The sequence below is a fragment of the Neolamprologus multifasciatus genome, chromosome 10 (assembly GCF_963576455.1).
Source record: "Neolamprologus multifasciatus chromosome 10, fNeoMul1.2, whole genome shotgun sequence".
NCBI lineage: Eukaryota > Metazoa > Chordata > Actinopteri > Cichliformes > Cichlidae > Neolamprologus > Neolamprologus multifasciatus.
The window spans coordinates 16,543,503-16,564,880 of record NC_140448.1 but is presented as its reverse complement, the minus strand read 5'-3'; the positions used below and the strand labels follow the sequence as shown (position 1 = coordinate 16,564,880).

Here is a 21,378-nt window from a genome sequence, read left to right as displayed (position 1 = left end):
ATACACAAAATAAGTTGTTATATGAATTGTATGTACTTACCCGTCCATTTTGTAATGTACAATCCGGCTGCTAATAAATGACAGCAGGTAAGTGTCCAAAACGATTTTCCACCTGGATAGAGAATCGCCGGGATTAGCAACAAACCCGCATAACTCAAAGCACACAAACCAAGCACCTTCGACATTACGTTTGAGCGATTCGTTTACACCCACTCCTTTAGATTGTGTAGAGTTCAACAACACAATGTGTCACGTGCACTTCACCATAGATTGCATTACTTTTGTCAAAAGCATGAATTTTAAAACTTTGATTTTGTGGATTTCTCTGTGGCTTGGCACCCTATGATTAACCTCGGATAAATTGCGCCATCTACTGAAAGATTTGGACCCTGCAACGCGTTCATATTTAATATGGATGTCGATGAATTGTTTTATATGGTGGACGTACATGCTGTGCAAAAAAAAACCAAAAAAACAACAAATAACCCAAAAGACCATAAACCGACAAAGTATCTTACATGAGATCTCAAATTTTGGTAAAATCAGAACAGCTATGATGTAAATACTTTTGATTTGAAAGTATTTACAAAGTGAAACACATGCAATGATTTTGGTATGTGAGAAGCACGTTGAAACTTTCAATAAATGAACGATTTCTTAGTGATCAATGAGATAAACGTTCGGCACGGATAGACAGGGAAATAAAATGCGCAGACGTAACCGTCGACACACAGCCACATGAGCCCTGGTGTCTGGCTAGCCATCGCAGAGACCTCGTGGCGCAACGGTAGCGCGTCTGACTCCAGATCAGAAGGTTGCGTGTTCAAATCACGTCGGGGTCATGTCTATTTCTTCTTTCACACGCTTGCAATTTGCCTTAAATTTGCCAATTATAGCGGAACAGCAATACAACCAAGGTGTCTTAACGCTGAACGTGTTAATTCCTTTAAGAATGCGTTTACGTTGACCGTCTACCGACAGTACCTTCACGCAAGTCCAGTTAATTTTATTAATCTGAGTTTTAAAAAGTCTGAATGAACCATCATAACCTGTCAGAGTAACTTCACATCAGTTTAGCACCGCATTAAAATGTACACGTATGTGGTGATAGCCACGGAGGCTGAGGAATGGTCTTCAACCAGAAACACAGTCCTGTTTCCCCGTGGTTAGACACGAGAGCCGAAAAGCTTAACCATTCCTTTTCCCCTGTAAAGCAGAGGTGCATCACAGAGGATCCCTGACTTGAAGTCGCAAGTCTAATGTGCTGTTCTGGAAACACGCTTGAGTTTATCACGAGTGGATTCTTCGTGGTTTTCCTGTCCAACCTCAAATCTAAATGGAGCACTTTGCAAACAGTCTAACTCTTGTATCTATTACTACACTAGACAAACAATTTTCAGCAGAATAAATTAAAACAACACCTGTCCACAGACTAAAATCACTTTCCTATTATGTTGTAATGTATTCTATTAATATGTTTAGTGTTTATCTACCTTTTTGGTCCAAACTCCAGTCCCCACATTTAACAAAACAAACATCCAGGGCGGTCACCTTATTTGCTGGGAGTCTTGTGTTCCTTGGTTGTATACATTCCCTTTTAGTTTTCTGTGTTATGAAGACAATGACTCCCTCTCTCCTCTCAAATGTTCCTCTGTGCTTAAATGCTTCATCACAAAACAAGTTGAAAGTCTCCCTCCCTCTCTCACTTCTCAGTCCAAGTTTCCCCCTCCTTTCTCATCTTTCACTGGGACACACTAAACTCCGAACACTTCATTAGCATGGCCCTGGTGAGAGTGCAGCTTGGCTAAGACAGCAGGTCACCTCTTGTCCTAGGGAGTTGACTCACATGAGACAGACTCACTGTGCTCAACAGTCTATCACAATGGTCCGATTGTACACTGGAGCTCTAGTTTTACATCAGACAGGCCAGTTGCTGCTTATGTACCGCTCCTTTAATTTCATCTCCACTTAATCGAAGCCTATGCTCTGAAAGTAAGCACCTCTGACAAAAAGAGCTTTTTACATGCTTATAGCCACGAGTTTGTCAGACCAAGTAGTCCAAATCTTTCCAGAACTCCCTATTCACTCTACTCTTTAATTTGAAATGCCAGGCAACTGCAAATGTCCACACGGAGCACTTGCTGGTGGGAGGGATGGATGTGGGAGGCCAAAGAAAAGTCAGAAAGGAGCTTGTATGAAGCAGTTTGTTCCAGGATGCATTATTATACTGTGAGCTCAAAATGGCTGTAAACAAACCCTGTAACCCAAGCAACAGCACTGAATGCCTCTTTATCCAAAATCTTATCTACTGCTGAGCAGAGACACCAGGACAGCATGAGGAGATCAACAGCAATGTGTCCTCAGCAAAGGCTCATTTTAGTTACTACAGTCAGGAGCCCCATCAAAGTGGGGGCAGTAGGGACCCCGGGCCCCAAGGCAAGACAGTCCTATGCTTTTAATATGATGATAAAGGTTGCAGAAAAGCTGCTTCATCTCAGGGCCAACGTAGAGACGGGCAACAGTTCACACTCTTACATGATCAAATACTCTTTTCTTTTCTAAAGAAGTTGGCTTTTAAGTTGAGATTCAGTCTCCCAGAATGGAGTTAAGCTGCTTCTGCTCAGCTCTGCTGAGAATCATTAAAGTGATGATTGGGAGTCAAACAAAGAATTAAAACAATCATGGATTTCAAAATCCGTACCAATTTTCAGTAATATAAACTTTACTATGAAATTATCTGAGCATACAACTCTTTACTTTCTCCTTTTGCCAAATTTTCCCAAGTAACCTAATTTGAAAATGAAACAATAAAACCGGAAATTCTGTTTGTGGTGTGCGACCCCAATATTTTTAGTGGCCCCAAAATGGCCTACCCTATGAAACAGTTCTGGAGGAGCCACGGACTACTGTGTGAGCTAAAAGCATAATTGATATACCTCAAATCCAAGGCATACTCATTAAGTAAAAAGGACTAAAGAAATAATAGATGAGGTCAAAGGCTAACTGGAAACTGAGCAGGTATCACCAAGATGAAGTTACCCTCAGTCAGACATCCAAGAAAGTCACAACAATAGTATATGAGACAACAATTTAATTTCAACAGTTATTTACCATTTGTGACTACAGCCAATATTACAGATAAAAATTTAAAAGGTAGATTGTCAGCCTTTATTTCATACAAAAAAGACAAAAAAGTGAGGAACCTGTTGCGATTTTTGAATGTGGTTACTCTCAAAAATCAAAACCTTCAGTTCAAAGCAAGTCCATGTTTGCCTTGTTTCCACTGAAGGGTAAAACCATAACATAAAAAAAAGACAGTTTTTAACAAAAAAGGCAAAGCTTGGTTTCCATCTCCAAAAAAAATTCTTATATTAAGTACTTGAGCCTTTGAAATTTTGCTCTTCCAAATCACCGGGTTTGCTTCTGCCTCCAATACGCCTGAAGAAGGATATAAATCCAGAGGTGCTCACCTGCCCTTCTGCATTATTCCCAGCCTTACTAATTCCAGTTTCCTCTTTTGTTACACTTTCCGTCCTTGAGCCAGAGGAGAATGACCTTTGAGATGCGTGTTTCTGCAGCAGGTCTCCCAGTCGGAAGCCAGATGGAGGGGACTGCACAGCTTCATCAACAGAATGAGACCTGTAGGTGGTACCCTGCGACAAACCTCTCCGATTGGGGCATTCAGGAAGAAAACCAGAACCCCTAGATGGAGATGTCTCACTGACAGATTTGGGTGCATCATTGCCCTCATCGCTCTTCCACACACCATCATCAAGGTTGTCGCCACCATATGTGGATGACAGCCTGCGTTGGTGGGCTGGTCTGTTTCTCTGGGGGCTGGTTTTCTGAGTGCAAGTAAAAGGGCTCAGGATAGTCCATGGGGAGCTCACATCCCCATTGCTGGCAAAGAAGTAGTCTCTGGTCCTAGGCCGAGGTGTTTTTGGGGTAGCAAGTGTGTCTTGCTCTCTCTGCAAACGACAAGGAGTACCTGAACCTCTCTCACAGTTGAGGCTTTTTGTGGTTTTTTGGTAGCAAAGCACATTCAGAGAGATCTTTTCCATCTTCTCGGCTTCTTTGTTTTCCAGTTTTGTCATGTCTTTATTCTCTTTTTGTGCTTGGAATGGTTTCTTATGACTCTCTTGGTTAGAACGGGGACTTTGCTCAGATGTTTCTACCGATGAATCAGTCCGGGAAGAGAACTCCGAGGGTGACCCTTCGATTGGGGGCAGGGCATTCTTTCTGCATCTGGCCAAGCCTTCTGGGACTGTAGACAGAAAGTTGTGCAGGGCCGACTCCAGGCTTGACGACTCACCGTTGGGTCCTGATGCTGTGGATCGGCGTTTGGGTGCTATACGCATGCTCTCCTTCCGCTTGTGCCGCCGCTCTGCTTCCTCTCGCTCTCGGTTTTCCTAAAACAGTGAAGAGAGGGTATATTTAGGAAGATACAACTCAGCAGCTTAATGCAAAGAGTGCAAGAGCACAATTTTGCATGTCAAGGCAATTCAAAGTTCTCAACATTAAACCCTCAGGTTTAAAATTTGAGAATTACAATACACCTTTAAAATCAAAGTTTTATATATTGCCCTGATGAATCTTCATTGGTTAATATTTTATTGCACAAAATTACATTCTTACCTGCACAGCTGTGTCAAACCTCTTGCAAAATGAGTGAAAAATAGAGCAGCACTCCTCTAATTTAAAGGTAGATGGGTCTTCACAGAAATATTCAGCAACAGCATTGCTCACAGATTTTAACTCCTGGAGAGAGGACTCCACTTCTGCAAGCTTGGCCTCAGCCCTCTGAGAAGTTATTCAGAGATTTTATACATTACAAAATAGTCAATCTTAAATTGAGCCATTTAAAAAAAGTCAAATAAGAAGAGAAATTTTTACAATTAAAAACGTCTCCATTTGTTGTACGAGGCCAGGATGTCTGCTGCTGTACAGTTTCACTTCTTTGATCTTCTTGACTTCCCTCTCAAAATCTGAGATGACCTCCTCTTTACAAATCCTTTGCACATTTGTGGGAAAAAAAGTGACATCGTCAGTGCAGAACTATTCACCGATTTTCTATAAACAAACGATGTGACAGCAATTAAACTGACAATGAAATGACATGATATGAAGTGATAACCACCTTGATGCCATCCCAATATGTTCAAGCTGGTTGGGAAAGGTCAGTAACTCAGAATCAATGTATTCTGCTTGCTGTGGGTGAGAGATAAGGAGTAAGAAACAAAAATAATGCTGCAGGATAAATCTGTTAAATAAAAGTTTGGATCTGAGGATGACAGAACATCAGTCAACTGGGCTGACTAGTGAGAGTTAAAGGCTTTTTAGATAAGCAAAAGATCTTCCCAAAATTCATTGTGATTTAATCAAAATGTGAATCCCTCCATTTCAAGGATCCTCCTCACCTTGGCAACGTAGTGCATGAGGTTCATGCCTGGCTTGTTGGCCTTTGTGTCTGCCAGCTTAAGCAGAGAGGTCATCCTAAAGCCAATAACATTGGAATTGTGACCACCCTAAATAATAAATGAACAATAAGTAAAATAGCTATGAAGACCTGGGGAAAATAAATAAATATATATAGCTTAAATGTGTAACAGTGTAGAAAAATACCAACAGCGTTCATGTAGTTCCCGGCTTTTAATACCAGCCGAATGACCGAGTGGAGGTCATCACAGTCCAACAGTTCTGAGAAAATAATGCGGAAGAAAACTTCATTTAACCATCAAAATCGACAGGTCGTGTAATTCTAGTAGAACTTGATATGTCAGCTCAATGGATGTGTGTAAAGCATTACCATTAGCTGCTTTGAACATGACGCCAACTGAGTTCTTCACCTCCTCCATTAGAGGAAAAAATTCCTCCCTTAGCACCATCATTTTCAACCGTTCCTCATAGCTAAAGGCAAGAAACAAATAACTGCATTAGCTGTTGTCATTTTGTTTTTCTAAACCCATTGTTGAGTGTGGAGAAACATTTTAAAGTGAACACTTCAAAATTAGACATATGGAAAATTGGCAGAATTATAAAACGACATCATACAAAAGACAAACAATACGGTTTATGTTTAAACTGTCAGCACGACTATGAATCAAAGAGCTGGTATTTGGCAAATTGTTAAATATTTCAAACAAAGCTTATCTGAGATCTCAAGCAACATTTATTTAATATGCATTCAAATATTTCACAAATGTGTGAGTTACACCACCCCAAAAAGGACAAAAATAAATAAATACTGAAAACCCTGCTTTAGAAAACTCCATACGCACCATGGTACTTTGACCAGCTGGACCATAAACTGGTCAGCCTCAGCCAAAACAGAAAGGTTTCCACTGAACGACATCAGCAGTTTGACCTGTGCATTGACACGAGTGTCAGTAAACAAGGCCAATATTCATGCCAGTTGGAGAGATTACAAGACAAAATTATTTGGAATGGCCAAATAAAATGCATCTGATAATGAACATACAGATACACTGTCACAAAATTATATTTTAATAAATTAACTGTCTCAAAGAAAAACATTTCAGAAGGCTACTCAGTCTGGCAGTGCTTATGTAAAAATACTTTAAATAATCATTAAGTTAATATTATGCACAGGTGACCAAAGCTAAAAAAAAACAAAAGAGGGAAGCAATGGTGGGAGCTGCTGTTACCTCACTTTCCTCTGGCAGCAGCTTACAAAGCTCTTTCAACTTCCCATTTCCAAACCGGAGCCAGTTCCCTTGATAAATGTCCTGCACAATTTCTGTCACAGGCCTGTGGAGGGAGACAAAAAGACAGCAGTCACAAGAAGATTATCTAACTCAGTTCTCGCCATATCAGCGTGACTGATTAAATACAGTGCTGTAGAGTTATCGCAGTTTTCCATTTTCCATGCTGCCACTAGTTTACATTTATCTCAAGACAACGTGAAAGCCACAAAGACTCGCTTCCATCAGTTATCCACACTGCTGGTGAGAAGTTTCTTCTACAGTAGCACTGGTTGTAAACCCTTCAAGTGTAACCAAGAGACACAGTTAGGCTCATAAATATTTGGACATTGACAGCTTTTCAGCTTTAGCCTCGTCGCATCGCTAAGGTTTTAAAAACTAAAACTGAAAAAATAAACAAATAAATAAACAAACAATGTAGTTCAAATATAAAGACTAAGGTTTTGGGGGGACAAGACTGGATGTCTGACACTGAGAATCATCTGCCTTTGAAAGTCTGCATTGTAATACCTGTAACTAATTTTCCTAAATCTTGGTAAATAAAAAACTAACAGTGAAACTAACAAAAGCTAAACATTTTTAAACCATAGAAAAACTTAACCAAACCCCCCAGTGTGGAAACCAACTGAAACTAAAAACCAATGAGAAGGAAGAAGAAGAAAAAATATAATAATAAATAAAGCACTAAGGATGTGAGCAAAGTGCACACTTTTAGCTTAAATTCAAGAGTTTGACAAAGATAATGCATTCATGTTTGATGGCGAGGAGCACCAATGTTAACCATTTTGGATGATTCACTTCCATCCATACAAACATTTTTATGCACAATTTAGGAGTAAAAATAAAAATTGTTCAAATACTTCAGGTCCTAACAGTAGACCATAACTGATAGAAATACTAAAACTGTGAATTCAGGAAGTTTTGTAGTTAAAAGGTTGTATGTGACAAATTTCTGATTTTACAGCAAGCTTAATAGTATACGTGCAATAGCAGTAAATGACAACATACAAATAGCTTTATGAAGTCACTACCAGGCAAAAGCAGAAACCCTTTTAATTTGACTGAGATGGTAACGCTGACGACATTACAGCATTTAGCTGCCGACAGACATTGAGCGGTAATTTGTTATTCAAAGTGAGAGCCAATTGAACTTTGGACTGAAGGTGACAACCATCTTGATATGAAGCAAACCGACACCAACTGCTAGCCAGCGTGATAATTTCGGAAACAAAGGTACATGTGCAAAAACAAAAGGCGACTCATCACTGCTCAGAGGGCCCCAAAAATCAGCTGTCACACAATGACACAGCTCACCCAGCAACACAGAACAGAAACTTAATGAGTTGTTAAAGAGGAACTGTGTGAAGGCGAGTACGATGATAATCCCTCATAGCAAACACATCGAGCATGTTCCCTCATCTCTGTTGAGCCTCACTTACTTTGCAGTATGCTTCCCTCTAATTTAGATATTAAAGTGTGTCATAAAAGTTTTTAAAAAGGCATTGCCCTTACTGTTAGTGCTAACACCTTTCATTGAAGGTTAAAAATTTATTTCCATTTATTTACATATGGTTAACTAAGATAAAGAGCCCGTCAGCTGGAAGATGATTAGCATAGCGGAAGTGACTCATGCGTCAAGATCCGAATTTCTGACTGTGTTTGATGTTAAAAGCACTGCCCCGACCAGCGCTTCCTGTAGTTACTCAATTTAAAAGACAATTTAGTTCTTGTTGTGTTATTGTCTTCAAATGGTGCACTGCAGTGCTCTTTCACTGCCATTTTAATCATGTTCTTTTACTTTTAAGCAGTTCTTTTCATCACTGGTATCATGCGTCGCTACACTTCAGCAGCATCATTACCTCTTAAAATGCCTCAGGAAGATTCCGATATTCATACTTCTTTTGGAGTCGAGAATTGTGACCTAAAGACAACGTCACACACAAATGTAAAAACAAAATACATATTTAGATAAGAGGAAAAGTGGATAATCTATACTACAAGGCAAAATAGTTTTGGAGGAAGCTGAAATGCTTTCAGAACAGTTTCACTTCTGCCCTCAGGACTTGATTAGCGTGGAACTTTTCTAAAATTACTTCCCATGTCTGTTAATCACTTCCCTTGCTTGTTCCTTCTGTGTTTTGTGGCCATAATAATTTAGAGCATCTGCATCAGGTACAATGAACCCTTTACCTGAGGCTCCTGTGGAAGGTGATCTGTGCCATCACATTTCTTCAGGTTTGTTGAAGTGCACAGTGAGGCCCGTTTGTCTACGTGACTGAACAATTCCTCCATGCTCCGAATATCAAGCACCAGGTCCCTCTGGGGCCGACTAGATGTCCACACATTCAGTTTGCCCAGGACACGCTGGCTGGGAATAGTATCCCAGTTCAGCTTTTTCATGGAACGTCTCTGAATGTTACGAGACCCGAAAGAAGAGGAATGGACAGGTGGGGGAGGTGGCGGAGGGGGTGGTGGTGGGGGAGGCGGAGGGGGTACTGGAGATACAGTTGTGACATGCATGGCAGGAGGCTCAGAAGGCGCTGACAGAGGAAGAGAAGACGAGTCTGGAGGTGAACAGTTGGGAAGAGAAGCAGATTTAAAAATCAGCACTCCCTCCATCTGTTTGTCTCTAATCCAGAGATGATGGAAGTGTCAGCAGACAACTCAGACCTGATGGAAAATATAATTCCATATATGAGAGAGAGAGGATCAATTGGTGATTCAGCAAAATATCAAAGAAATTCTGTCCAATAAACCTTTGCTTCATGTATAAAATATTGTCCTTAATTATCAAACTAACTCACTAACACGCAACACCAAATATCAGTGGGCAAAAGCGGACTATTTCTCATTTAAAAGAAAGAAAAAAGCGGAAGATGTAACAGATCTAACGGCAATTAACTATAATGCTTACCTGGTAGTGGCAAAAGGCCATTCAGCCGTCGAATATAAAAGTTGTCACAAGCGAAAAGCCACTGACAATTTCCAGAGTCGCACTTGGCAACTAAGCGACTAAAAGTAAGCTGCAAACAGTGTAAAAATCGCCGACAGCTTGCCGTTAACACATCAGACTAAGTCTTAGTCACAAAAGGAAGCTTGATGAAAGAGAGAGGCACTGTAACGGAACTCTACATTATGTGAAAAAGAAATCATTAATTTAACTCACCTTTTGCTTTTAAAACGCCGCTGTTAAACAAATCCTCTGACGTGATCCTGCCGCGTGCTCGGACATACTCAGCAGCGTGTATCACGAACAGCTGTCCCAGGTGCAGGTGTCTCCACCAATTAAAATTCAACTCATTTTTCCCCCACAGTAGGGAACGCCCTTCTGTGGAGAGGCGAGAGAAGATGGGTAGCCTAATTGCTTCAAGCGCCAACAAGAACTGTATTAAAACAGGTTAAGTGCATTTATTAAACATGTTTTTTTTTTCATTAGGCATTACGTAGGTGGTCAGGAGAAAACAGCTGCTTTTTAATGCTTTTACAAACCAACCAATGTTAGATAACCAAATCACCACCATCAAAGCTAATTCAAAAAATCATTAATGATGTTGAATCCAATGAAAGTCGCAGTTAACTTATTTATGGACGTACATGTTTACAAAAATGCTCTTTAACTGTATCATAGCCATCCCTTTCATTTTTACTCACCGTTATTTTTTTTTATTTTTTTTAATTCTTTGTTTTATAATCGTCACTCCGTTTTGACCTCGTTCCTTTGCTGAACGCAGGCAGTCTGACAAACAGCAGTCACAGGTGCGGGAAGCTCCTCCACCAATCAAATACAAGCCAATTTCCATGTGAGAACGCCCACTGGGAATAGGTAAAGGAGATTGGTAGGAGTTGGTGATCAACAAGGCCAGACTATTTCTAACAGTAAGGTTAATTGTAGGATGTGTTTGTTATATACATTGACATCATGAATGATATACAGTACTGTTCAAATGTCTTGAGCCACCCCTTATTTCTTTATATTTTACTTCTAAGGAGCCAGACTTTCTTCAGATGTTTTAAAATGAACTTGACAAAACGTTTTCCAGACTTTCTGAAGGGTTTTCAAAGTTTTGATTTAGACATTGGCTGCTTTTTCATTCATATTCAGTCCAGTTCTTGTTAAGCCACTTAACACTGACCTCTGTATCATTCAAGCATTAAAAAGGGACCAAACCAAGGGATAACGTTGTCTACACCACAGATGTCAACTCACTTTGATCTTATGTGGGCTGGACCAGTGAAATTCCCCTTTCTGTAAGTATACATAATTTTAACTAACCATCTAATCAATCAATACTATAAGAAAAAGAAGCACAATTCAGACAGAATGTCTGACTTTTTCCACGTGATAAAAAAAATGATACTGTAGTAACGAGTCTGTCAGCTTGACTCTTTTGGATTAAATTGGAAACGTGTAAAACATCACTTAATGACTTTGGTGTAATATGAACAGTCATGGTCTTTATCAGTAGGAAAAACAGTAGAACTTGCAACAGTTAAAAGTCCTCTTTCACATTTTGCAAAATCATCTAAATTGGAGCATTTGCTGGGCAAATAATGATTTTTAAAATGTACTCTGTACACTTTACTAGCAGTTGGTCACAAAAGCACATTTATTTTCAGTTCTTTAGACGAATCTACAAAAAAAAAAAAGTTAACAGTTTTACACATAAAACTGGGACTAAAAAAAGAGTTATGAACCAAAAACTTGTGTTCTTTAAAAAAAAAAGAAACGTAAACAAGTGTCATCTCTTAAAAAAATAGATATATTATGTATAAAAAATAATGATTCAAGCTCAGGTCCTCTACAAGAAGCCTGGGAGCTTCAGGGTCCTGTGCAACATCCCACAGGAGCTGCAAGATACATCCGGCCCTTCAGTGCCCTCTGCCAAAGCCTCATCAGAAATGGTGTCAGTGGAAGGGTGCCTGTAATTCTAACTTTCAATAATTTGCTGTACCCATCTCCACATTTCATAATAAAATATAGAGAAATGATAGGTGGATCAAGACTTGTACAGTAGTTTAGGTAACTCTGAGAAAGAATCCAACTGTAGAGCAATTTGAACAAATGATGGTTAAGATACTTCCTGAATACCTGGTTAATTATAAGACTAAAGTTTATTCAGCCGATTCCAGAGTTACTTCTTCATCTACTTTCAGGAAGTAAACAAATGCACACACACTCTTAGTGCAACACAAAACAGAATAAAATGAAGACAAAGCTTTTGAAAATGTGTACTTTTAATTTCAGTTCCCTTGGGGTGGGGTAGGACTGTTCAGGTGTGAGTGAGGAATGAAGGCAAAATATCACATCAATCCATTACACCACTTCATTTATCATCATAAATATTTTGTCTGCAATCATCCATACAGTACAATACACCAACTCAGCCTAGAAAACATTGATTGTACACAAATAAAACATCTCGTTTTATAAATCTTGATCTTTCTCGACAATAATCTAGAGGACTAGCGAGGCTGCTAGTAAAAGTTACTTCAAATGTTTTTCACTTTTCACACAGTTGGCGTTTTTTCCCCAAACTTGGAGGAGGATTTACCACAGTGAAACAAAACCAAATCCTATTGCCATTCAGTCTGGTGTAAAGGTTAGGAATATCAAAAGGACAGCTTTTGGAAAAGAGGAGTCACATCTTGTTAATATTGCTTCGTGATGGTCAAACAGACCAGCAGCTGGCCAGTGAAACTGCAGTTTTAGCCACGAGAAAGGTCATGCTGAACGACTTCTTTAGCCAAAACTCATAAAATTCAGGAAAAAAAGAAAAACAGAAGCCAAACAAACTTTAGAATTTCGCCATTTGCTTTTCTAAGCTGTCTTTACGAGTACACATTTAAAGTGAAATGTTGTGGATTTTGCTTCAGTCGTTTCCAAAATTGAAATCAACAGACGTAGTCCATGCGAGCTAGCGCGCAGAAGGCAAAGAGCACAACATCAGTGAGAGCGCACATATCTGCACCTATACTTTGGACTGCTGTGTGTCATGCAAATACAGGGACAAGAAGCTAGAAAGTCACCCATTAACTGATGGAGGTTTCGGGGAGCACTCCCATCTGTCACTAGAGGCTCCCATGAGTTAAATGCAGCATGGTTAAACATTCACTACATTAGGTTCTCCCTTCAAGTTGACAGAGGTTTGCCACGTCACTTTCTAAATTTAGAGGTTGTTTTGAGTAGATCAATTACAGATTTGGTTTGGTAAAGGAATTAATTTCAGCATGTCATCTGCAAAATGTCTTAAACTGGATAATTTTGTGTACAACATGTTGAATTCAAAATATAATAAACGTGATACAGTGATGATTAATAGTTCAACATGTGCTATATTTTAATTGTCAACGACTGATGATTGTTTACTACTATAACAATGTTTACATTAAGAAAACACAGATGGATCATTAGTGTTATTACATCCAACCCCAACCACTAATCACAAGAGGTTTAAATATTAGTATGAGTTATATCAGACAGCTACAGTAATCTTCAGTATGAAGAAAGGTAACTATAGACGAATGTGTTCTGCTTCAGGAGGACTAAATGATATGACCCAATAACATGCCCTTGTTAACGTTAAAAAGATAAAATAAAAAACAAAAATGCACATATTAATGTACCATGTGCAAATGTAAAAGAGAGTGAAATTTATTATTTCTGGTTAAGTGAATCCAGTCAAGTTTGCTTGAAATACCCATCTCTCACAGGGTTGCTCCAGGCTTAACCAATGTAAACATATTAAGTCCTGTCATTCAACAAACAGGCCTATCTGTTCTCTTTGGGAAAATAAAATAAAATTAGTAAAGACTTGAACCAGTATGACTTTGGAAAGCTGTGGAATCGTCAACGATTGTTGCATATAAGATTCAAAGTCAAAGGATTTTCATGTTATGAGTAAAAATTACAGACTTGTAATCCAGAAGACCAGCACATATTGTCCCAAACAGCAGACCTTCCTTCACTTTAAACACAAGACATACAGTACAGCTGAACAGATGGAAAATAATTAAGAAAAAAAAGGAGATCAGATGCCAAATTAACCAAATGGCTAAACACAACATTGTGGGTTTTTTATGTGCTACAAACAATCACGTATGTATTTGAAAAATAAAACAGTACTTAAATTTGAAATGTACATTGATTTGATAGTTTGAAGATTCCAGTGAACCGTGTAAAAACCCTTTTATGTGTAGTTGGAAATATTTTTTTATGAACTTGTCTTTCTTCCTTCAGGCCATGCTTTCTTTTAACTGATCAGCTCATATATAAGGAGGCACACTAGGAAAGAGATAAGGTCTGGGAGTTTTGAAGTGATGTTTACTGATATCTGAGTGTGTGTGTGTCTGTGTCTGGTTTAAGTTAAGAACTGGGAGCACTTGAGGAATACAATGATGGCCATAAACATGACTAACAAGTTCACACAGCAAAAAAGTGTTGAGATAGATTGGGATTGAGTCAAGTATAAGAGAGGGAAGGGAACGGTTAAAGGATTTTCAGGGAACAAAGCACAAAGAGAGGTTAAAGTGAAAAAAAGGAAATTGGGAAAAGAGGCACTAAAAGCCCTCTGACTCTTCATGAAACTGGCCACTTGGTTTCCTGCTGCACTTAGCTCATTCACGACTAATACCCTGTTATTCATCCGTCCAAACATCCTGCCATGCATTCATCTTGAATCTTCATCCAACCAGTTATTTCTTTGTTTCTCTCTGTAGTGGTCCTCTGTTAAATTGGGTGTTTCAACAGGTAACAGGTGGAGTTGTTGGCTGAGAAGGAGGCTACAGGAGGTCCAGCAAGGGCCTCTCATTGCTCTTCTAACCAGGAGGGCTTGTCAGCCCCTGGGGGCTTCAACTTTACATTGAACTGCTTCAGCGTTTGCTCAAGCTGCTGCTGGTTGCCAGCAAAGTATGCTGATATGGCATTATGGAAGAGAAGGAGCTGCTTATGCATCACCTTCACCTGAAAGACACCAGAGAGTTAGGGATTTAGTCTGTGCACATCATGAATGACAGAACTTAAATTAAACCTGGATAAAGGTGTTTTTTTTTTTTCATTCATGATGACGTAATTGTGCTTCTAACCTTATTCTCCTCCAGAAACTTGAGCTTAATGGCAACATCTGAGCGAAGACGTTCGTACTTGTCCTTTTGGACTTGGTACTGTTGCTGAGCAGCTTCTATACGGGCCATGGCTACAGCATCTCTTGGACCCATACTCAGTTCCTCAAGGTCTGACCGGTAGGCATCATACTCTAGTCTAAAAGTACACAAAAGGAGAGGAGATGATACAGTGCAACAATCTTGACAAAATAATGCTTTGTTTTAAAATTTCATCATAAATAAAATTAAAATAGGAGTTTTTAGCGAGGTCCTTGGAGATAAAGGATCAAACAAAATAACAGTTTCTATTTCAGAGCTACAAATCAAAAAAGTTATTTCTCTCATCTGTCAGTTTCATATATAATATGCCAACTCTGCCCCATAGCTGGTCGTTCAGAAATATTTCCTAATGATTCGAATGCTCTATTGACTCGAAGGTCTAACTGTTGGTCTGGTCACAGCTAATGGGCAATTTTGACACACCCATTAAATTAAGAGTTGCTGAGGGGTGAGGTTTATTCAACCAGCCAACATGCAGTTTGCATCCAATCTTGCTTAAACCAATTGTGTATTTCTTCACATTAATAAATACATTCATAGTTTATCTAGTTGAAAATATTACTGTTTACATTATATATTAAATAAAATTTTAGATATTTTATATTAAACTATTTTAACAGATCATATTGGCCACTGGAGGGCAGTAGAAGCACACCGAATGCATCATTACTGACATTATTGCCATCTTTTAAGTGGGTATAGTAAATTTGTTAGCAAGCAGCTTCAGATTTACGCAAAGAGCAGGTATGAAACACAATTATCCATTTAGAATAATGCTAAGGCCCCTGATTTAATTATGTACTCCATGTACTAACCTTGCATTTTCATACATCTTGATAGTCATCAGGGTGTCCTCCATGGTCTTGTTGACTAACGTATTGATGCTGGACACAAAGAAGTTAATGGCACCAAGTAAAGTCTCTCCGTTCTTACACAGCAACTTCTGAGTCTCTGCATTGTAACCGAATTCATCCTGTAAGCAAAAAAAAAAAGAAAAAAAAAAAGGTTTTAAATGGCTAAAATAAACCTAATAATCATACTGGCATCAGTGTGGCTCACCAGCAAAGCCACAAACAGTTAAAATACAAAGTGACATCTCACCCGAAGCTCGGGAGATTTCTGACTGAGGTCAGCAAAAGTGTCGCCAAGTGCATGCTGTGTCTGCACCATGTTGTAGAAATGGTTGGTCAGAGCTCTGGCCAGTCGTAGCACATTCTCGTATTTCCGTTTAGTGTCTCTCAGCACTTCAATCTGAGCCTCCAGCTCCAGGTCCACGGTCCGGGAACCCCGACCGAAACGCTCTGAGATCATTTGCTTTGTACACTATGACACGGTGGGAAGGAACAAAGAGACATGAGTTACACAAAAATACATTTAAATTTGAAAAATTACCATTTTACAATAACGCTATTCTCTAATCACAGTTCTACTCAGTCAATATAACAAAATCTCAGATACCTTGTAAGTATTCAGACCCCATTTTTTCACTGTTTCTAGCTTTTCCACAGCCACACCGCGGGTCGTTTCCTCTGCCGTCATTGATGAGCTGCTGCTGCTGTGGTGCATGTTGGAACCTGAGGTGGAACACCCAAATATAGTAACACAAACACATGAACACAAGCAAAACCTTCTTGGACAGCAAAATGACCCCATACAAAATCAGATGAAACTGGATTTTTTAACCACTGAAAGTGTCCAGGATCTAAGAAAGTTTAGACTGAGGATTGTTTAACATCTGTTATTCTGTAAGCCACGGCCAACCCTTAAACATAAATCAGAGAGCGTTAATGAGTGACTACAGAGAAGGAAAACACTAAAACTAAACTGGATAGAAATACTGGCAGAACAGAAAAACAAGATTTTTTTGGAAGACACCAAATCCTTTTTATGAAGCTGATTAAAGAAATACTGCTATATTCACACTGTTATATTGGCAATTTAATTAATCAATGTAGAGGCTGTGAACATCATTTTTCCCTACTCAGTACCTTGATTTTCGTGCGATTGGACAGATGGCAAGACTGCTACTTTGCCTGGCCTTCATACGCAGCTCTATGACGTTAAATGGGTATTTGGACGACAGAATGATTTTCGGTGAGCATTAATTATGGTAAGGAGTGGGAGTGGAATTTACATGTTTTTACTAATTAAGGGAATATTTAGGGTAATTTGATATTTATGTTTTAAACGGACGTTAAGTTTGAAAAATGTCAAAAAGTAGAATAATAACGAGGTACGAGGAAGATGTGGGAAAATGCAGGGAGATGCAAACAAGACCACAAGATAAACAAAGGGAGAAAGGGACAAGAATCATGCATGTAGGAGGGAATTGCAAAAAGAAGGTGGAGCACAAAAATAGAAAAGTACAAAGATGAAAAGGCAACATTAAGTACATGACAGTCAGTGAACAATGCAGAGAAATGAGCAGTGATCACCAGAATGAGTTTGAATTGCAGTCACACTAACTGCTAGGATGCTGTGTGTGGAGTGAATTGGTTAAAGCTTTTACTAAATAACAGCAGATGGGAAAACTAACAGAATGTAAAATGTAAAAAGCTCAAGCCAAGGGAGCTCACTCTCAGGGCAGTATTTACTTTCATGGGAATAGGGTTGTAGTTTGTGTATATTCATTTTGTTTTCTTTGGTCTTTTAAAACATACTTCAAGATGTTCATAGTACAATAAGATTCATATTAGGGTAGCATGACAGATGTTTGCATGGATTACACACATCAGTATAATTTCCTAAACATTCCCAATATAAACAGATTAGGATAAGAAAGTTTTACCTTATTTGACCTTAGAGAAGAGGTCAGAAGTCTATAATACCGTAACACTTACAATCCCCATATATCCTTCACTATATGCATATATGTTTAAAGGCAAATAATAATTAATATGTATTATTATATTATTATCACTTCAGATCAATCTATTGACCTTGAAGGAAAGGTCAGAGGTCAAATGTGACATGATACTTAGTGTTGACAATACACAAGATAGTTGTAAGAATAATAGTTTCTAAATTATAACTTGTAACTTGTTTTGATCAATAAATTATTAAGATGACCTTGTAGACCTTGATGGATGCAAGTCAAATTTTATTGTATTATTAACACAACCCCCTCTACACCTACGCAGAGTTTTATCAGAATTCATTTAAAACTTTTCAAGCTACTTGGACAAAGAATGGCACACACACTACAAAAAAACATAACCTCCTTGAGTGAGTTAATAAGCATGAAGATGGATTTGGTTCAGTGGGTGCACACCCACACCTTACAAGAGAAACCAACCCAAAACCTACAAATGAGAAAGAAATACTGTTATAGAAAAAGCCACAAGGTGTCTACAAAAAGAGCAGCAGGCAGAGGTAAGTGCAATGCCCTTGTTTCCACTGAAAAAGAGGAAAAACTGGTGAAAAAGGGCAGACAAGTCAATTCCCAGTCACCTAAAAAAAGAAAGAAAAGGACACTCTACACAGAGCATATTTCCAAAATGAGCTATCCACACTCTGAGAACAATCAAAGACAGAAAGAAATCAAAATGCACTTTTAATGTACTTGAGATCTTCTTTAATCACCTTACTTTACCCTAACTAACCTTGTCAATGGCATTTACAGATGTAACTGTAAAAACAATGCGAAATGTAAAAAATAAATAGTATTTTGGAAATAAGCTCTCTATTATTAACAACAATACGGTTAAGGCACCTAATCCTGTAACTGGGATCCTTTTGTTAAACTCAGCATTGTAGTGCACAGCAGGGCCTGTGAGAGAGGGAGGGATAAAGAATTATTTTTATTAAATAAAGTTTTAACTATTTCCATCTAAAACTTTCTTTATATGCACCATCATTTGAAACAACAACAACAAAAACCTCTACTCCTCTTATTGCAAAACAAATTCTTAAAAATCGTTTTAAGGTTGATGAAAGGACAGATAAGTCAGCTTCAGTTATATCTATGATCACCATTATCAGATACATAAAAACAACATCATCATGGATTAAGTCGTTTCTTTTAATGGTTCTTTAGTTGCCAAAGGAACAAAAAAAAAATACTATTTTCACAAAAGTACAAACAGTGTGGCTATTGCACGACCTTGGTGATATTTCTGTTTCAGTGTAGAGTTTTCATGCTGAAGCCCTCTGCACCATCACCTTACCGCTTAAAAAACATAAATAAATCATGGACTGCTTTTTTCCCCCCTCCTCAGCCATATGTGATGGTAAATGACTCTTGCTATCAAGGCTACTGTTTGTTTTCAAACAGGTTTAGCTGCATTTTAAGAACATGTTTTACGATGCACAGCACTTCCAGTAGAAGCATCACTGTATGGAAAAATGTGCTTTCATAAAATCAGTATTAGAAATGCACAGCTACACCACCCAAACCCTGTTATCAGTGTTGTAGACTGCAACTAGCCCATCAGCGAATAATGACATTTACTGATGGCGGTCGCCAGTGTTTGTCATTTGGGTGCCATCAGTTGTGTGGCAAAAAGACATCAGTACTGGTATCAGCCTGACTGTTTGTTTTTTTTGTTTTTTAAATTATCATCATCACGGTACCAAGAATTCCTAAATGTGGCAACCCCATATCCTCCAGCAGAACATGTAATCTGAGTAATAGTAGTAATACTAGCCACCTTTCACACAAGCACCTTTTCTATGCTTTCTAACATTCACACAAATTCACACTGGGGTTCAGTATTTTGCCCAAGGACACCTTGGCATGCAGAATGAAACAGCCAGGGATCAAACCACCAACACTGATTAGTAAACAACAGGCACTAACTTTTAAAGCACAGTCAGTAGGTAATAATAAATTAATTGCAGCATGATCTTGTGGGTAGTCAGAGACAGTACAGAGCCTGAAAAAAACATCACAAATGAGTAATGGGAACAAAGAGTGAAGCAGCACTCTACCTTTGATTGAACTGGTGGGGATAATGCCCTCTGCTGTTCCTCCATAGCCCCCAGATACAATGCTAGTCTCGTTGAGATTGGGACCTGATACCATCACCTGCTGCAGGTCCTACAAAATGTAATGTTAACAAAAAAAGAAAAAAAAAAAAACAGGATGGGCAGAATAAAAAGATGGGTTGGGGAAGGAATATACAGAAAGGAGATTGTGACTTGAGAGCCAAATTAAGATAACATAGGCTAAAGCCTCAGTCAAAAGGTTATCCACAAAGACAAACACCACGTGAGGAATGTTAGGAAGCAAAATGGAAAAACTGTATGAAAGCGTGTGAAAAAACAGAAAACACATGACTAACATGTCCGTCAATAATTAATCCAAGAGATCTGAATCTCCTGCAAACTTGAACTTCTATACACAGCTGTAATATACTCAGAGTTTAATCCAGACAGTGACTGCAGTAATCTATGGAAAAGCACAAATAAGTAAATTTCTACTTATAATCGCCATCAGAGGCTTCTTTGAAGTTTAGGCTCACGAGCAGAGTTGGGTTATGAGCCACTCTCTCCCTCGGGTTTTGTTTAAGCCGCTGTTCTCTTTTGTTTGACTTCCTGCTGAAGTATCAGCAATTTAAAAAATACGTAGGATTATAAGGAAGGAAAATCGAGAAAAAAAGGAGCCTAAGAACTTACAAAAAAGACTGAAAATGTGTTCATGTCTGCAGGAAAGCCTCTTTTTCATACATCAAGTAATTTAACTATGAGTTAAATCATCTAAAAGAGGTTGTAACAAATGGACATCTGATAAGTTGCTAAACATTTGCCTCATTTAGTTTAGATAAACAGAGTTACTTAATGGAAGTCTGTTTTTTCTGTTATTTCTGACCATTAAAAAGAAAAAAAAGAACAAAGGAGCCCACATTTTCAAATGCTCATGCTTAGACTACACAGTATGTGATAAGGAAATTACAGAATAACGCCCTGCAAGGGAAATGGCTATTTCCGCTTTGTAAACAAACACATAACATATGCGATACAACCTTAGAGTCAGAAAAAAAAATTACAACTGCTTTGATTTGACCCATCTTTAATGTCCTGAAAGCTTTGCTTCAGGGCATTATCAGGTTTTTAAGACTCATCTTGTAGTCAGACCTGCAGAATTAAATATTTCTTTTTTGTAATAAACACCGACTTACACATCAAAACAAGTAAAGCAAAATCACATCAACAACACAGCATTAGTATGACAATAAAGACCATTAGTATAAACAGAACAATCTTGTTTTGTTAACCATCACCCACTAAAAATTTAGGCATCTCACCCACTCACACACACACACACACACACACACACTCTATCTGGGCTACCTTAGGCAACCGAAAACAACACACACTAGACATCTTTGCATCTAATAATCAAATGGAGCATAACATCGCAAATTGACGGATATCCCACGAAACATGTCAGTGTTTGGAGACTCTTTCTAGCTACAGTTAGTAGGAGTAAGTTTACCAGGCAAGCTGCACAGTGGTTTGAATTAAAGATCAAATATCTGACATTTTGTGAAACAAA

The 21,378-nt window shown here is 38.5% G+C and overlaps 3 protein-coding genes and 1 non-coding gene across 12 annotated transcripts in view; 1 reads left to right on the top strand and 3 right to left on the bottom strand.

Annotated features, from left to right (window-relative positions):
- The window catches only part of trim3b (tripartite motif containing 3b), a 33,202-nt gene extending 31,496 nt beyond the window's left edge, over positions 1-1,706 (bottom strand). The window contains exons 1-2 of the mRNA XM_085174674.1: positions 1,494-1,706; positions 41-112 (exon numbers count right to left, since the gene is read on the bottom strand). The gene's annotated coding sequence lies outside the window, so the exon portion shown is untranslated. The remainder of the gene's footprint in view (positions 1-40; positions 113-1,493) is intronic.
- trnaw-cca (transfer RNA tryptophan (anticodon CCA)) lies at positions 771-842 on the top strand. Its single transcript has one exon. It is a non-coding gene; the product is annotated as a tRNA-Trp (tRNA).
- Positions 1,707-3,062: 1,356 nt separating the features above from the next.
- Positions 3,063-10,480, bottom strand: fhdc3 (FH2 domain containing 3). 4 transcript variants are annotated; one of them, XM_085174671.1, is made up of 14 exons: positions 10,370-10,477; positions 9,889-10,050; positions 9,637-9,745; positions 8,913-9,392; positions 8,582-8,643; positions 6,666-6,768; positions 6,279-6,364; positions 5,807-5,907; positions 5,627-5,697; positions 5,418-5,525; positions 5,138-5,208; positions 4,894-5,011; positions 4,636-4,800; positions 3,063-4,409 (listed from the first exon to the last, which is right to left on the bottom strand). In XM_085174671.1, the coding sequence occupies exons 4-14, from the start codon at positions 9,339-9,341 to the stop codon at positions 3,372-3,374; spliced, it is 2,352 nt and encodes a 783-aa protein (XP_085030797.1). In that variant the 5' UTR covers positions 9,342-9,392; positions 9,637-9,745; positions 9,889-10,050; positions 10,370-10,477; the 3' UTR covers positions 3,063-3,371. The 4 variants fall into 4 exon arrangements, with proteins under 4 accessions (XP_085030797.1, XP_085030795.1, XP_085030798.1 ...); XM_085174669.1 differs by lacking the exon at positions 9,637-9,745 and having other exon boundaries at positions 10,374-10,480; XM_085174672.1 differs by lacking the exon at positions 9,637-9,745 and having other exon boundaries at positions 9,885-10,050.
- A 1,459-nt stretch (positions 10,481-11,939) lies between these two features.
- arfip2b (ADP-ribosylation factor interacting protein 2b) overlaps positions 11,940-21,378 on the bottom strand; it is a 16,699-nt gene continuing 7,260 nt past the window's right edge. For 4 of the 6 annotated variants that reach the window (XM_085174680.1, XM_085174681.1, XM_085174683.1 and 1 more), the window contains 7 exons: positions 19,812-19,920; positions 18,595-18,651; positions 16,341-16,456; positions 15,984-16,205; positions 15,698-15,855; positions 14,805-14,979; positions 11,940-14,682 (listed from right to left, as the gene is read on the bottom strand). In XM_085174680.1, coding sequence (XP_085030806.1) covers positions 14,527-14,682; positions 14,805-14,979; positions 15,698-15,855; positions 15,984-16,205; positions 16,341-16,456; positions 18,595-18,651; positions 19,812-19,920 — 993 coding nt within the window. In that variant the 3' untranslated portion in view covers positions 11,940-14,526. The remainder of the gene's footprint in view (positions 14,683-14,804; positions 14,980-15,697; positions 15,856-15,983; positions 16,206-16,340; positions 16,457-18,594; positions 18,652-19,811; positions 19,921-21,378) is intronic. The other 2 variants (XM_085174684.1, XM_085174682.1) reach the window with 1 other exon arrangement.